Source organism: Chinchilla lanigera, unplaced genomic scaffold (genome assembly GCF_000276665.1).
Source record: "Chinchilla lanigera isolate Chin_1 unplaced genomic scaffold, ChiLan1.0 scaffold00136, whole genome shotgun sequence".
In the NCBI taxonomy this organism is placed as follows: domain Eukaryota; kingdom Metazoa; phylum Chordata; class Mammalia; order Rodentia; family Chinchillidae; genus Chinchilla; species Chinchilla lanigera.
The window spans coordinates 1,836,333-1,852,332 of NW_004955537.1; the positions used below are offsets into that span (position 1 = coordinate 1,836,333).

The 16,000-nt window shown below is 36.5% G+C and overlaps 1 protein-coding gene across 6 annotated transcripts in view; it reads right to left on the reverse strand.

Moving 5' to 3' along the window:
* Positions 1 to 16,000, reverse strand: part of Foxj3 (forkhead box J3) — a 119,950-nt gene that overhangs the window by 19,902 nt on the left and 84,048 nt on the right. For 5 of the 6 annotated variants that reach the window (XM_013507785.1, XM_013507784.1, XM_013507787.1 and 2 more), the window contains one exon: positions 7,358 to 7,459. The exons of the other annotated variant lie outside the window; for it this stretch is intronic. In XM_013507785.1, the coding sequence (XP_013363239.1) occupies positions 7,358 to 7,459 (102 nt within the window). The remainder of the gene's footprint in view (positions 1 to 7,357; positions 7,460 to 16,000) is intronic. 6 annotated transcript variants of the gene reach the window in all.

Below are 16,000 nucleotides of genomic sequence, written 5' to 3' on the forward strand. Positions count from 1 at the left end.
TATTTTTTACAGTGGTCTAGTTTGTCTAATTTATAAACATTTAAAAAAATTTTGGGGGGGGGTATCGGGAATAGAACTCAGGACCTAGCACTTGCCAGGCAGGCGTTTGTGCCACTAAGCTATAGCCCCAGTCCTAACATTATAAATTTTAATTAGAAACCAAATGGTATTTTTAAAACAGAAAACTAACCTTAATTATCTTTCATGGTTCTGTTCAGATACTGTTACTAAATTCTCAACATTCACACTTTCATGAGAACAATTAACCACTTAACAGGTTACCCTGAGCATCACTTGGCCAGCGCTTGTTTACGTACAGTCCCAAGCATCAAGCACTGCTCAGGCAGGTGTCCTTTCAACCAGTCAACTCTTGTATTGAATAAATTTGATAAAATTATCATTTTTGTATTTTATATTTCTAAATGCAAGTTTTGGTCAACCTGGATTTAAATAACTGGACCAGTAGGTGGTTTATACATTTGACTTTATAGTCTAACTAATGTGGAGCAAATTTTTAACCACCACTAGACTGTTAACCTCGAGCTCCCAATAAAAAAAAAATCACAAACAACATAGTGTTTTCTGTACAGTATATAGTTAATACATACTTGATAAATTTAGTATCCAACTGGCCATCATTCTGTCTGTTTTGAAAACAAGACAGTGACCAGTGCTCACTAACATTTGCCAAGTGAGGCTGAATACACAGAAAATTAGGCATATATGTCTCAAACTACACTCATTAGCTAGAAATAATTGTGTAGGAAATACTTAAAGGAATAAAATGTTAGAAAAAACAAAGAAGGAAAAAAACTCTGGCAAAGATTTTTCTGCTGAAAATTTCCAGAGTACATTTCATGATGATCAATGGTATAGGTCAGAGATGGCAAACCTTTTAGAGATTTCAGTGGTAACAAAGAGCCCGCTGCAGAACACATGCTTTAGGGTTCACCACCAACGGTATAGGCTCCTAGGAATAATTTTAAAAACTATAAAACAGTATCAACAAATGATAAGCATCCCAAGGTCACTTTCTTGGCCATTCATTCTCTCTTGTCCATGCTCAATTACCTATCACTAAAGCTGGAAATACTCTCCATCACTTTAGACAATTCCTCTTAATTTTTTTTTTGTTGTTCTTGGTGGTGGTTTTTTTCCCGTACGGGGAATCGAACTCATGACCTCGCGCTTGCCAGGCAGGCGCTGTTCCGCTGAGCTAAATCCCCAGCCCCTTAATTTTCTTCACTTAGAGGGAAGATGAACATTTTCATTGACGTAAAATGCACAAATTATTTCATTTATTGCAAAATAGGCATACCTATGTAATTACTATCCAGATTAAAGTACAGAGGAACAATTCTTAAAATTTGATCTCAGGCCCCTTTTCAGTTTTCAGAATTAAAGAGTCCTAGAGCTTTTGTTCATGTTGATACATCTATCAATAAATGGCATGTAAGAAATTAAAACTCAAAAAAGCTATTAGTTCTTTTAAAAATAATGATTATAAGTTAATATAAAATTATTTTCTCCATAAAATAAAAAAAATGGGTAGAGTGGTATCATTTTCCAGTTCAGTAAGCCTCAGTGTTTGGCTTAATAGAGAACAGGTTCTCAGAGCTGCTTCCACATTCAATCTGTTGCATGTGGTAAGTGTGGCAGCAAGAAAAGTTGGTAAAGGGAGAACTGTTTCAACAAACATTTCAGGTAACTGTGGATAGTCTTCTTTGGTAGTGGATCAAAATACAACAAATGGCAATTTTTAAAAAATAAACTGCAATGTGGAATGTGAACCATGGCAATAAATTTTCATACTCTGCTCCATTAAAATCCACTGTTTTACCTTGTACTTTGAATGGATCATTTATCCATGCATAATTTTATAACATCATGCATTGGTCACCTAGAAAATAATGATTTACTAAGTTACTCAGAATCTTTACTAAGCTGATGTTCTAAATGTATGAGTTCATCATACAACATCAAAAAATTTACACTTGTTAACATTACCCCAATCTCTTTAGAGACATCTTTCTAAAGACTGGAAAGCTATCAGACTCACTGTAGTGGATATGTTTCTCAAAATTGCATCTTTTTGCTCAATAGCTCCAATTTTACCACAGGAAAAAATGTCACTGGTTTTCCCTGAAGTGACAGGCTCACTTGGTTCATGTTCAAGAAAATATTTGCCAATCCCCAAATTAAATAATCACCGTCAGCTGTTCTTTCACATAAGAACAGTGGCCCATACATAATCACAGTAGCTAGTTCAGCTTCCAACTCAATCTTGCAAATGCTTTTCCTTGAAGTAACAACTGCAATTCTGTATGCATCTCCCCCATACCCTCCCACAAAATACTAAAAAGATGTGTGCTCAAAGGTCACAATTACCAAAACTATTTTTCCTGCCTTACCAAAGATAAACTATTTTTTAAATTAGGGTACACCTGGCAGTGAAGAACACAATGATGGTGAGTACAGTTAGATGGTGCTGCCTTTATTGGTGCAAAGATGCTCGTAGACTTACATGCCACTGTTCTTGCCACAGCTGTGAAAATGCAAATATAAAGCAAAGACAAATAAATATGTTACTATGAAAAGCTGTGACTCAGATTCTCTACAACAGTCTCAACTACCCAGGTGTCCACAGACTGGCCGCGCTCTGCGCACTGCTGACATCTACATCGCTCGTAAAGTCCTGCTCGTACACTTCCCAGCCAGCGCTCACATGGCTGCTGTCCGGTCCCCTCTCCTGTCCCACACGATGACGATGACTGCACTGATTTCTATCACTGCTGCTTGGTTTTTCTACTTCTGAGCTAATTATAAATACAATCACACAATATATGGTTTCCTTGTTTGCTAAATTAATATTTGCTCTTAATATTATTTCCTTCTTTCCATTTTTAGAAAATTTTGTTCTTTTGTCTCTCTAAACTTTACCGTTTTATCATTTATCTTTAGGTCTCAGATCCACCACTCACTGAAAGAACTTAATTATATTCTATGAGTCTATCCTTACTCTAATCCTGTACCGTACTTTCAGCCATAGTCTTACTTTTAATATTTGGAAGCATAAATCCTCTAATTTTCATCTTTTCCTTCAATTATTGTTGGACATATGGATTCCCATTCATATTTTAGGATGAGTTTGTCGTTTTCTAGACCCTTCTCTTCCCCCAACAAACATTTTAGGGTTTTATCGTATTGAATCTGTAAATCAATTTGGGAACTACTGACTTTACACTAGTCTTCTACATGAAAATGATATCTCTATGTACAGTTTTTTGTTTTCTCTTAGTAATTTTTCATAGTTTTCAGTATAGAGTTTATCTTTCATTTAGTATTAGTATTTTTTTGGATTATTTTTATTTATTTATTCTGATAACATCTTGCTAAATATCACCCAGGTAAGGCTCCAATTTGAGACCCTCCTGCCTCAGGCTCGTAAACTGCTGGGATTACAGACAAGCTACCATGTCTGGCTGAGTGTTTGATATTTTTAAATGCTAATACAAAAGTTACCTTTTAAACTTTTTCTGCCTGTGGCTAATGAAACCAAAAATACAACTAACATTGATCTTGTACCAAGATCTTGTTAAAGAGGTTTTATATAAAGAAGCTTTAAAAGGACTCTAAAGCTTCACCTGTAGAATCCTTTAAGTTTTCTGTATAAACAACCAGATCATCAGTGAATAATGACTCTAGGATTTGGGCTTCTTATATCACCCATGTACCTATACAACTTGTTCAATGTGCCTCTTAGCTTTTCCACAAAACAGTTTCTATACTAATCTTATCATCCACGTCATTTCTGGGTCAATTTTGACTGCTTATTTTCTCCACATTATGAGATGCTTTTTATTATGCCTGGTAAATTTTAATTAGGTACCAGACAGTGTGATTTCTACCTTGTTTATGCCATATTTCATATTCCTATAAATGTTCCAATGTTTCTCATTTGTTGATTATTGCTATTTTATGTATTTTCTACTTCACTTATTTTTATTAGCTTCTTCCTTCTTTTCTTATAATTATTTTGCTCTTCTGTTTCTAGATGCTTTTTACTATTTAACCTGTGTTTAGTCTAGCTGCATATATAATTAAGGCTATCATTTTAACTAGATCCACAGGCCTTGCTATGTCAAATCAAAGTATGTTCTATTTTCTACTGTATTTAGTAAGTCTTACGACTGTTTAAAACTATAATCCTTAACCTGTAAATTTTGGAGGAATTTTCTGATATCTTTTTGTTATTACTGCTACCTTAATTCCATTGTAATGGGAAATAAACTGTACAATGTCAGTCTTCTGAAAACTGTTGCGACTTCCTTTAGGATCAAACATAGATCGATATATGGTTAATATTGTAACTGTTCAATGTATACTTTTTAAAATGTATACTCTGGAGCTAGGTATAGTGGTGCACACCTATAATCCCAGCACTCAGGAGGCTGAGGCAGAAGGAACACCATGTGTTTTAGGCCAGCCTAGGCTACATAGTGAGTTCAATGCCAGCCTCAACTACACAGCAAGATCCTGTCTCCAAAAAAAAAAAAAGCGTTCTCTGGGACTAGGAGTGCCTGCCTAGCATGTCCAAGACCGTGGGTTCAATCTCCAATATGTCAATAAAAAATTGTATTCTGCAACTTTGGATGTAATACTCTATATATGTCAATCGGGTCAAATGTCCCTTTTGTGGTTCTAATCTTCTTTGCCTTTAATGGAAGTTTTCGTTTGTCATCTTAAATTTGATCTGCTTGTTCCATGAATTTACAGAGAGTAATGTTCAATTCTACCCCTGTGATACAGGACTTGTCCACTCTCTTTTCAACCATGTCATCTTTTCAGACTATGTAATTAGATGTACAAATTTAGCATTATACTTTTGTTATCTGCTTTTCTTAATAAAATATCTCTATTTTTAGTAATTGTTTTCTTTTTTATTTAAAATCTCTTACATGAAACACATGGCTTTTTCAACCTGATAATCTGTATTTTAAAATTGAGTATTTTATGTGTTTACACTTAAGTCCTAATGTCATTAGATTTAAACACTATTTGCTTTCTTTTAGTCCTATCTCCTCTTTGTTCTTTTCCTTCTCCCTTCTTGCTTACTTTTGTATTAGCCAAACATTTATTATTTTTCCTTACCACTTGTATATTTTTTTACTATTTTTTAGTAACCAAGAACAATGGTTCATGAGGTGTGGAGCTTCCATCAATAATTTATGAAAAATTTTAGAAGCTCTGGATGATATTACCTTCTTCCAAACAGCATTTAGTTTTCTTCTTGCTAGAAGAATATTTGTCTATTACTCTTTTGGTTTTTTTTTTCCGATACCAGGAATCGAACTCACGACCTTGCGCTTGCCAGGCAGGTGCTGTGCCGCTGAGCTAAATCCCCAGCCCCTTGTCTATTACTCTTAAAACAGTTTATGCTCATCAATTTTGGTCTGCTCAAACAGAACAGTCTTTTTTAGGTAACAACTTTAAAACCTAGAGTACTTGCCATTACTCTTTCTTGAAGACGTGAACTACAATTTTATCTTACTTGTTTTGTAAGACTGCTCAATTCTGGCTAGTGGAAAATCTACTTTGTCTGTGATTGAGGCCAAGCACACAAAACTAGGAGTTAGCAAAAGTCTAAAGTAGACAGTTTACAAAAAGCTGAGGTCCTTCCTGAGATTCCTCAGGGCCTTGACTCCTCAAGACCCAGCTGTTTTATAACCCCAAACTCCAGTGTTCATCTAACTCAAAGACTGCTCTAGGCTGTCCTGTCTAATCTCTATGCCATACACTAAAGACTGGTAAATGTCCCCAAGGAAAATTTGCAGGTTTACCTCTATTTGTTTGCCTTTTCTCAGAAGTCTTGTCTTAATCTCCACTGTCTCCCTCCTTTTTTTTTTTAGGGAGGAGGACTTTACAGAGACACAAGATTTGTCTGATGCTAGCTATCCAATTACATGTGAAAGAAGCTAGAAAACTTTAGCTCCTTTAACACTGTTATTTGGTCAGAAAATCCTAACATTACTTACACTGCAAAGAGCAGTCCTGGAGGACTTCACCAGAAATTGTTCCATATAGCTGGTCATCTTTAGAGATGATTTCTGGGAGTACAGATTTCTGGCCCCTATTCATAAGGGTAGAGAAACTAATTTGGCAGGACTGCATTGGAATCATAGGATTACCATCACCCACCAACAAACAAAGATAAACAGCCCCCTCTCCCTAGGTGACTGTGATGTGATGATCCCACAGACGGCCTTGTGGGAAAAACAGCATTACTCTATACATGTCAGCTGCCAGTTTCCTTTCTAAATTGGGTATCTGACTGTCCAACTAAGCAAAAAGATCCTTTGAGTACTTCATTAATCCAATAATATATTTAAGTGTGTGTTTCTAATGTGTGCATAAGAAGAATAAAAGATAAAAACAATGAAATAGCAGCAGTGAGAGCCAGAGAGGAGAGGTGAGGAAGAGAGGATAAAAGCTAAAGGGAGAAGATGCAAACAAGACTGAAACAGAGTATGAGTAGGAGGATGAGAGGGCTTGAGGGTGTTTAGGATAGAGCACAGGAGGAAACAGATACACAAAACTGAATTTATGAAACTCTCAGACCTTTTTAGAGTTCTGAGATGTGAGATTAAGAAATTACTTTGTGACGAAGAAACATCTGTATCTCTCTAGGTATCTAATCGCTGAGCATAGTTTTGACTCATTACAAAACATGCTGAACTACAAAATACTGCTTCTGGATATGTGCTTAGACTTAAATATCATAAAAACAGGTTGACTACTGACTACTCCAATGAACTCTATTAGGTTGCCCAAATTATTTGTTTTACTTTTTTTTTTTTTGTCTTTTTGAGACAGGGTCTCGCTATGCAGTTCAGGCTGACCTCGAGCTCACTTTGTAGCCCAGGCTGCTCTCGAACTCGCAATGATCCTCCCGCCTCAGCCTCCCGAGTGCTGGGATTACAGGTGTGCGCCACCACATCCAACAGTTTTACTAAATTATTCTGGCTCCCTGAAATTCGACAATATTTTTCAACATATATGTGAAGGAGTAATCAACATTTTAAAACAAATTGATTCAGTACAACACTAGCTCAGAAATTCTATCAATGGGAACAGAGTTAAGATTTTAAATTAATAGTCTCCCAGTAAGCACCTTCTAATTTCTCCTGAGAAACATTTTCTTCTAATTTGTACATACCTCAAAAACATTATAGATTTGACTTAAACTGCCATGAATAGAGTAAGCAAATTTGTATCATCTTGAAGCTTGACCATATAAAAAAGCAAATTAAATATATTACTCAAGGACATTTCAAAAATGTTCAAAAAATGGAATTACTTTGTTAGTCACAGTGTTGATTGCCAGAGTTGGAGAGGCACTTCCCGAAATAATACACTCCATTCCCAAAGAATCTGAATCTATGCTATATGGAGTTGAGGCCTAAAATACAAGAACAAAATAAGTAATTATTAGCTCATATATCCAGCAATTTTAACACAGTTTCAAGGGATTTCATCAAATTCTCTAACATCCAGTTTTGTGCATTTTTTCTGAAAATACATAGCTACTGAAATATCATCTTTATCTTATTATGCTATTAATCTGTTATACAAAAGTTGACTGGTACAGCTATTCCCTAACAACTCTTTTAACGTGCTACAGGATAGGCTGGCAAAAATTATCAACAAACTTCTGTAGGGGAGACAGCTAGTAATCCTCTACTATCCATTCTTTCCTTCTCCCTTTTAGTAGCATAACCCTGTATAGTTCTCTATAGCTACAGACTAGCTTTTCCAAATTCATTTGCTGTGGCCATGTGAATAAAGCTGGCTAATGAGAAGTAAGCAGGGACAATGGGTGTAACATCTCTCCCCCACCCCCTAGTACTGGAGACTGAACTAGGGACCTACCCATTAAACTACATCTCCAGCCATACCCCTTTAAAAATTATCTGAGACAGGGTCTTTCTCTCAATTATCTAGAGTGGGCTGGAACTTGGGATCTTCCTGCCTCAGTCTCCCAGGGTGCTGGAATTATAGGTATGTACCACCACGCTGAACTATGTTTGTAAGTTTTGCAACATGTCTCTGAAAAAACCTGCCCTGAAATCTCTTCCCCTCCTATTGTGGGCTGGCACAGTGATACAGTGGTCATTGTGTTTAACCATAAAACTCCGGGAAATGCTGGGCAAACAAGACTGTTAAGAATTGGAATGACCTTGAACAGAGTTTATCTCTGACCCCATCTATCAGCTCAGTCTTTTACCCGAGAAGAAAAGAAATTCCTCTGGTGTAAGCCCCTCAGTTACCATTTTTTATTATTCTTTTGTGTTTAAGAGAATGTTATGAGCAATATTCCAAATATCTACATACAAGCTCATATGTGTTGTTCATAGAGCTAATATAGGTGTCCAAAAAATGCCAAAGGTTTGGGGAGGGGAAGAGGTTATAAAAATTAAGAGGTATTATGTACATGTACTCCTCACAAAGAAAGTGATTATTAGGCAATACAAACATGTACTAATGAAAAAAATATTGAAGGTTTTCTGCATTTAGCATTTGAACATCCTTTCTCCCTTGCTTCCTTCCATGTGCCCCCAGGAGGTGGCCTCACAGTGATGAAGTCAGGGAAGGTAAAGATGAGCACCAAGTGGCCATGGATGCCAGTCCCATACCCACTCCTCTCTGGAAAAAAACACTGGTACCACACTTGACACCAACTGAACACACACTTTTAAAAGGTAGTACACGGGGCTGAGGTGTAGCTCAGTGGTAGAACACTTGCCTAGAATACATAACGCCCTGGGTTTCATCTCTGGCACGGTGAAATAAAAACAAAAGCAAACAGAAGAGCAAAACACCAAAAGAAAACAGAAGAACCAAAGAACAATTTCATTGAGACACATTTCAGAGGTCAATCTCATCACTAAATTCCTCAGCATGAATTTCTTTCATCAGGTAATCTAAACAACCTGAGGGGAGGGAGCAGGAAACATGACTGAAATGAAGGAAGAGCACAGAGCCGAACCTAAGAGTGCTGGGCACTCGGAATGAGGTGAAAATGGAAAAGGGGTTCAGAAAAAGGAGTTGGAAGAACCATAAAAATAATTCTATGGTTTGATTTTAGTGCCAGCCAACTTAGTTACGTGTGAGCTAACATAGAGGATTACTTTAGAAAACTACAAATATTATGTTCCTCTAACTCGACTCAGTCATCTCAGCCCAGACTTCTGGCTCATTAATTCTTGCTCTTTACTGTTATGAAAAAGGAAGCCTGTGCTATGATTTCATGCAAATTACTCAAAATTTTTTATTGTTTCTCATCTATAAAAGGAAGACTGTGCCACTTCCTCTACAGGTTTAAGACCATTAATCAAGTAATTCATGTAAAACACTTAGCACTGTACCTGAAATACACAATAAATACTAGATATTGTGATAAATACTAGAATGTATCTGCTACTGATGCCAAAATATGCAAGGAACCCTCAATACTAATCAATAAGGAAGGAGACAGTGTTAATATGAGGCACTGTATTTCCTTACAGTCAGATTTATGACTCAGCTATTAGTCATTATAGTAAATTTTAAAAATCTTTTAATTAATATTTCTTCATGGATACATTCATTTTTAATAAAGTCACCCTCTTTACTAGTGTAGATGTCTTCCATAGTACCATATGTATCTTTATTTGTAGGTGCATTGATTCTATATTAATAGGCAAGTACTTTGATTAGTACAGTTGGTGGGTCTAGGCAAAATGATAATTGGTTTTTTTGTTTGTTTGTTTCTTTTTTGTCTTTTTGAGACAGGGTCTCACTATGCAGTTCAGGCTGGCCTTGAGCTCACTTTGTAGCCCAGGCTGGCCTCTATCACTGAGAAGTGATCCTCCTGCCCCAGCCTTCTGAGTGCTGGGATTACAGGTAGGTACCACCATAGTACCAGCAAAATGATTAACTGTTATTGCTATAACCATAAATCCAAGTTGTGGACAAAGGCAGTATCAGTGAATCTAATTTGGATAGTACCAGTCAGCCTGGAGTCCTTATTCAAGTTCCACTTGGGAGTAAGGCAGTGTGAAGTTTAACGAATAATAGCTGAGTCATAAACCTGACTGTCTGGAAACCAATCTTATGCTACTAACAACTACAAACTATGGTAGCAGTGGTGGTGGCTCAGCTACCTTAGGTTTCTGAAGAGTAAGTAAAATAGATGTATTGTGGCAAGAAGTCAAAACTTGGAGAAATCAGCAACTAGATGAATTTCCTATTTTGCTGCAGCTTTGCCCCAAGCTTGGGCAGTAGCTGTGAGGTATAAGGATCTAGAGCTATCTCTCTGTCAAGGGGAACAAAGGAAAGAGCTCAGGTAAAAATAGCTAGAACAGAAGGAAAAGAGAATTCCATATAGGGGGAAAGTCAAGAGATTCCACAGTCCTGTGTATGAAACACCACCAAAGTTCTAGGCTGACCCTAAAATATGCACGTACAGATTAGTATCAAAGCAGAGGCAAAAGAAATGTAGTTCAAATTGGAGCAACTGCCCACAGAAGATGAGAGAATGAGTTTACAGTTTGAGTCTAACACAGTCAAATTCCAACTAAAATAAAAATATTAATAATCTACAGAAGATTTTAACAGAATCCAGAGTACATAAAACATAACATCTACAATGTCCAGATGCAGTTCACATTACCTAACATACATGTAACAGGAAAATGGAGCCCATTTTTAAGAGATAAAGTAATCTACAGATGCCCACGCCAAAAAGATGTTAGAACTATGAGACAGAGAATTTTGGGGGTTTTTTTGTGGTTTTTTTTTGTGACATGGTCTCACTATGCAGTTTAGGCTAACCTTAAACTCACAGTGATCCTCCTGCCTCAGCCTCCCCAGTGCTTCAGGATTACAGGTGTGTGCCACCACACCTGGCTGAGACAAAGATCTTAAAGGAGCTATTACAATTATGCTCAGTGAAATAAACAGTTGAAAGAAAATATAATGAAAGAAATCTTAGTGAAGAGATAAAGTCAAAAATTTAAACTGAAAACTACAATTTCTGAAAGGAAAAAAAAAATCAGTGGATGGGCTTTATTTTAAAATTAGAATAAAAAGAGAAGAAAGACTCAGTAAATTCGCTGGGCATGGTGGCACATGCCTGTAACCCTAGCACTTGGGAGGCTGAGGCAGGAGGATCATTGTGAGTTCAAGACCAGCCTGGGCTACAAAGTGAGCTCAAGACCAGCCTGAACTGCATAGTGAGATCCTGTCTCAAAAAGACAAAAAGACTTAGTAAACTCAAAGATCACTAATAGCAGTTACTTAATCTGACAGGGGGGAAAAAAAAAGATGAACAAAAAAGACAGGGGAAGAGAAAAAGAAGTCTCAGAAAGCTGTGGACAATCCCAAAAGGTCTGATGAGTATCTGCGATTTCCAGAAGAGATAAGGATAGAAAAATACATGGACAAAATAATGACTAATAATTTTAGAAATTTAATGGAAGACATTTGTAAACTGAAAAGTTCAGTGACCCACAATAAGAATAAAATCAAAGACAAATCACACTGAGATGCCTCATGATTGACTTGAAAGTAAAAATGAAAGCCAGACAGAGAGAAACAATGTGTCACATAGAGAGAAACATCAACTGTGCAATGACCACGGATTTCTCATCACACATGGTGGAAGTCATGCACAGTCATGGTGGAAGGTAAGTGCACAGCTTAAAAAGTGCTAAAAGCAAAAACAAAAAGTCAACCCAATTGTATCGGTAATGAAAACTCAAGAAAGAAAAAGATCAACTAAAAAAAAGGAAAGAAAAACGTCAAAATAAAGACATTTTCAGAGAAATGAAAACAAAGTGAAACATCTATCCATCCATCCATCCATCCACCCACCCATCCACCTATCCATCTAGTCTTCTGAGACAAGTCTCACTACGTAGTCCAGACTTAGCTCACTAGGTAGTGTCCAGGCCAACCTTGAACTGGCTTGAAAATCCTTCTGTTTCAGCCTCCCAAGTGCTACTGTTACACCGGTGGAACACCACACCCAAACAAAGTGAATGTATTGGCAAGAAGAACTGCACTATAACAAAGTTGTTCAGGCCAAAAGTAAATACAGCAGAGGCAAAACCTGAACCTTATGGAATACATTAAAGCACCAGAAAGACAGGAGATATTCAAGTAAATATCAAAAATTGTTTTCTTAAATTTAAAAAATTACATATTATTAAAGACAAAAAATAATACTATCTTGCAACTTTTATAATGTATGCAGATGTACTTCATATTGCGAGTATGAGGAATAGTGAGGGAAAATGCAAAGAGGACCTAAATAACTAAAAGATTTTTACACATATGAAGTGGCAGAATATTAAGTGAGTGTATGGCAGAATGTTAGGGATGCACTATACATTAAAATCCTTATGCCGGGCATGGTAGTGCATGCTTGTAATCCCAACAGCCTGGAGGCTGATCACCATAAATTTAAGGCCAGCCTAGATTACACAGTGAGACCCTGTCTTAAAAAAAAAACCCTGAATATAAATACATAAACAGATATATCTAAAAAGCTAATAGATTAAATGCAATACTAAAATATATCCAAATAATCTATAGGAAGGCAAGAAAGAGAAGACATGAATGAAAACATTCGTCAAACAGACAATGTAAATCTATAATCAATCATATCAATTACATTAAATGTTAATGTAAATACCTCAATGAAAAAAACAATCGCCAGAAAAGACTGAAAGAGCAAGCCTCGAGGCTGAGTGTATAATCAGCCTGCTATCCCAGCACTTGGGAGGCAGAGGCAGGAGGACTGTTGCAAGTGCAAGGCCAGCCTGAACTGCATAATGAAACCCTGTCTCAAAAAACAAAACAAAACAAAAAATAGAGCAAGACTCAGCTGCCTGTAGCCTATAAACACTACTTCAAATATACAGTATCGCTAGAGGAAGGAGAAAGAATGGGCAAGCAAGAAAAGAAACAAGAAACCTACCTCTCATTTCAGATGACATAATTATTTATCTAGACCAGTGGTGGTGAACTTACAGAACATGTACTGCAGCAGGCTGTTTCTCTCATTGAAAGCCTTAAAAGGTTCACCATCACTGTCCTAGACTATCCCAGGGCATCTTCAAACAATTATTACAACTAAGAAGATCACAGGATATAATATTACTATACAAAATTAGTTAAACTTTTATATTATGGGGGTAAGCAATTGGAAAATATTTTAAATTAATCTACAGTAACATCAAAAGTCAAAATATTAAGGATTAAATCTGCCAGGCATGATGATGCATGCCTGTAATCCCAACACTCAGGAGGCTGAGGCAGTAGGATTGCTGTGAGTTCAAGGTTAGCCTGGGCTACATGAGACCTTGGTCTCAAGAAAAAGTATTCATTCTAACTGGAAACAAGTAAGTCTTCTACACTGAAAACTAAAATTCAGTCCCAAAGAAAATTAAGCAAGACCAAATGAATGGAGAGACACTATTTCCATGAATTTGAATAAACATTCTTAAGATGTTTATTTTCCCCAGATCAGTGGTAGCCTAAGAACTATAAGAAACTTTACGGGAGTTATGAAAATGCATTTGGCACTGGTGTTTATTTCACAATTACACAGATTACAAAATTCCTCAGCTTGTAGACTTTAAGTGTGTAGTTATTTATAAATAAACTATACTTTTACAGTGTTATAAAAAAAAACAAAATCCCCTTCATCAAAATAAGGCCTCATAAAACTTTTCTTATTTACATCTTTAACTGAGTAGAATTTCTTCCTCTTTTAAAATCCCCAAGAAATTCTATTTACACACATACACTGGAAGTAACATGCAGTGTCTCTGACACAATGTACACTTCAATACATTTACATGCTGAAATATTTTTTTCAGCTCATAACTAAAAGTACTAATGCAGAGTGTATACATTTCTCTGCTCACATATACCCTACCTTTTAACTGAATACCCACTGATTCCGTTGAGAAACCGAGTCACAAACCACACGATAACAATCTCAGATACACATCCAGATGTATACTATCCTCCCTAGAAGACCATATTTCTCTCCATTTCTTCTTTTTTTTTTGGCACTGGGAATCAAACTTAGGACTCTGCCCTTGCCAAGCAATTTATTCAGTTATCATATGGATTAAATTTATTAGAGTCACTTTTGAAAAATTAATGCAAAGCTCTTCACTTTCAGAAAAAAATAATGTCTTCTATCTCTGTACTGAGGAAAGCTGGACAATTGAGGATGATTTTATATATATATATATATATATATATATATAAAAGGCCAGTATATTTAGAATAGTGAGTTCACATCATGATCTCTTGCTTTTATTCATGTTTCAACCTTCCTCAGCTCTGTGCTCCAATCAGAATACAAACCTTATGAGAGCAGAGAATGTCTGTTTCATTCACTGCTGTTTCCCCAGGACTAGAATGGCCTGCATGTAGCAGGCCCTCGTCATTTACTAAATATGTACTTAATGAATGCTGTCCTCCTTGTCCTACTTATCTCTACCTGAAAACCAAGTCACGTAACTCAGGAAGCCATTCAACCCCATTAAGAAGTAATCTCTTAGGCTGGGCGTGGTGGCGCACGCCTGTAATCCCAGCACTTGCGAGGCCGAGGCAGGAAGATCCTTGAGAGTTCGAGTTTGAAACCAGCCCTGGCTACAAAGTGAGTTCCAGCCTGAACTGCATAACAAGACCCTGTCTCAAAAAAACAAAAAACCAAGAAGTAATCTCTTGTTGCCAGGTATAGTGGCACACACCTATAATCCCAGAATTCAGGAGGCTGAGGCAGGAGGATTGCCATGAATTTGAGAGCAGTCTGGGCTACAGAGTAAGTTCAAGGCCACCCTGAACTATATAGTGAAACTGTCTCAAAAAACCATAGTAATCTCTCTTTCCTCAACACATAGTATTTTATACCTTTTCTTCTGACTCCTATTAATACTCTGCTAAAATTAATATATCTTATGTTTCATTCTTGTACCAGGCATATCCAACCCCCATTGCCCATCTTTTTTATGTACCCTCTTAAAATATTAAAATGTAAAAGAGGTTTTGTTACTTACACACATGAACTGTATTATTATTATTTTATATGTGGTCCAATACAATTCCTCTCACTCAATGCAAACCAGGAAAGCCAAAAAGGATGGACAACTATGACATCCTAGCATAAATGGCTGGCATGTGATATCTACACAACAATGATCTGCCAGGTTAAACTTGATAAAATAACACCATATATATAGCTATAGGTATACATGTGGAAACTTGTTACCGTGCTAATTTTTATGAGAACTCTTATTCAGATAGTATATATTCAGGCTATTACCATCACAATTGCATCTGTTCAATATCATCTTCTTGCAATGAGTATTCTGTGAAGAGTATCTTTTGAGAACTGTTTTTGATTCCTTTCTCAACACTACAGTCCATCGAAGTAAAGCAATGTCCTTGATCCTATGCTTTTATGTTTTACTCCTAAGTAGCTGCACCCTCGCCTAAACTTTTCATTATAGTTACAAGCATCCTTGATTATGTGTGTCTGTACTTGTTATTTACAAGTCAATCACGCATGCTGTTTTCTCCACATGGAATATCCTCTATCACTTTCTTTTGTTTTTTTGGCACCAGGAATCAAATTCAGGACCTTGCGCTTGCCAGGCAGGCACTGTGCCACTGAGCTATATCCCCAGCCTTGTCATTTTCTTTTTTATGCAAAAAATCATTACACTTCTACAACAAAAAGTCTCACATCTCTTCCAACAGGTATAGACAAGCAGCAAAATCTATTTTGAGTCAGTTTAGTTTTATCACTACTTGGTGCAACAGTTCATTAGTACTTGCTTTGTCATTTATAATCACATTTATGTTACTTGATTTGTTTACATTATATTCAGGGAATTCTCATCTACACAGGATATACATCTATAAAAGGAATTTGATT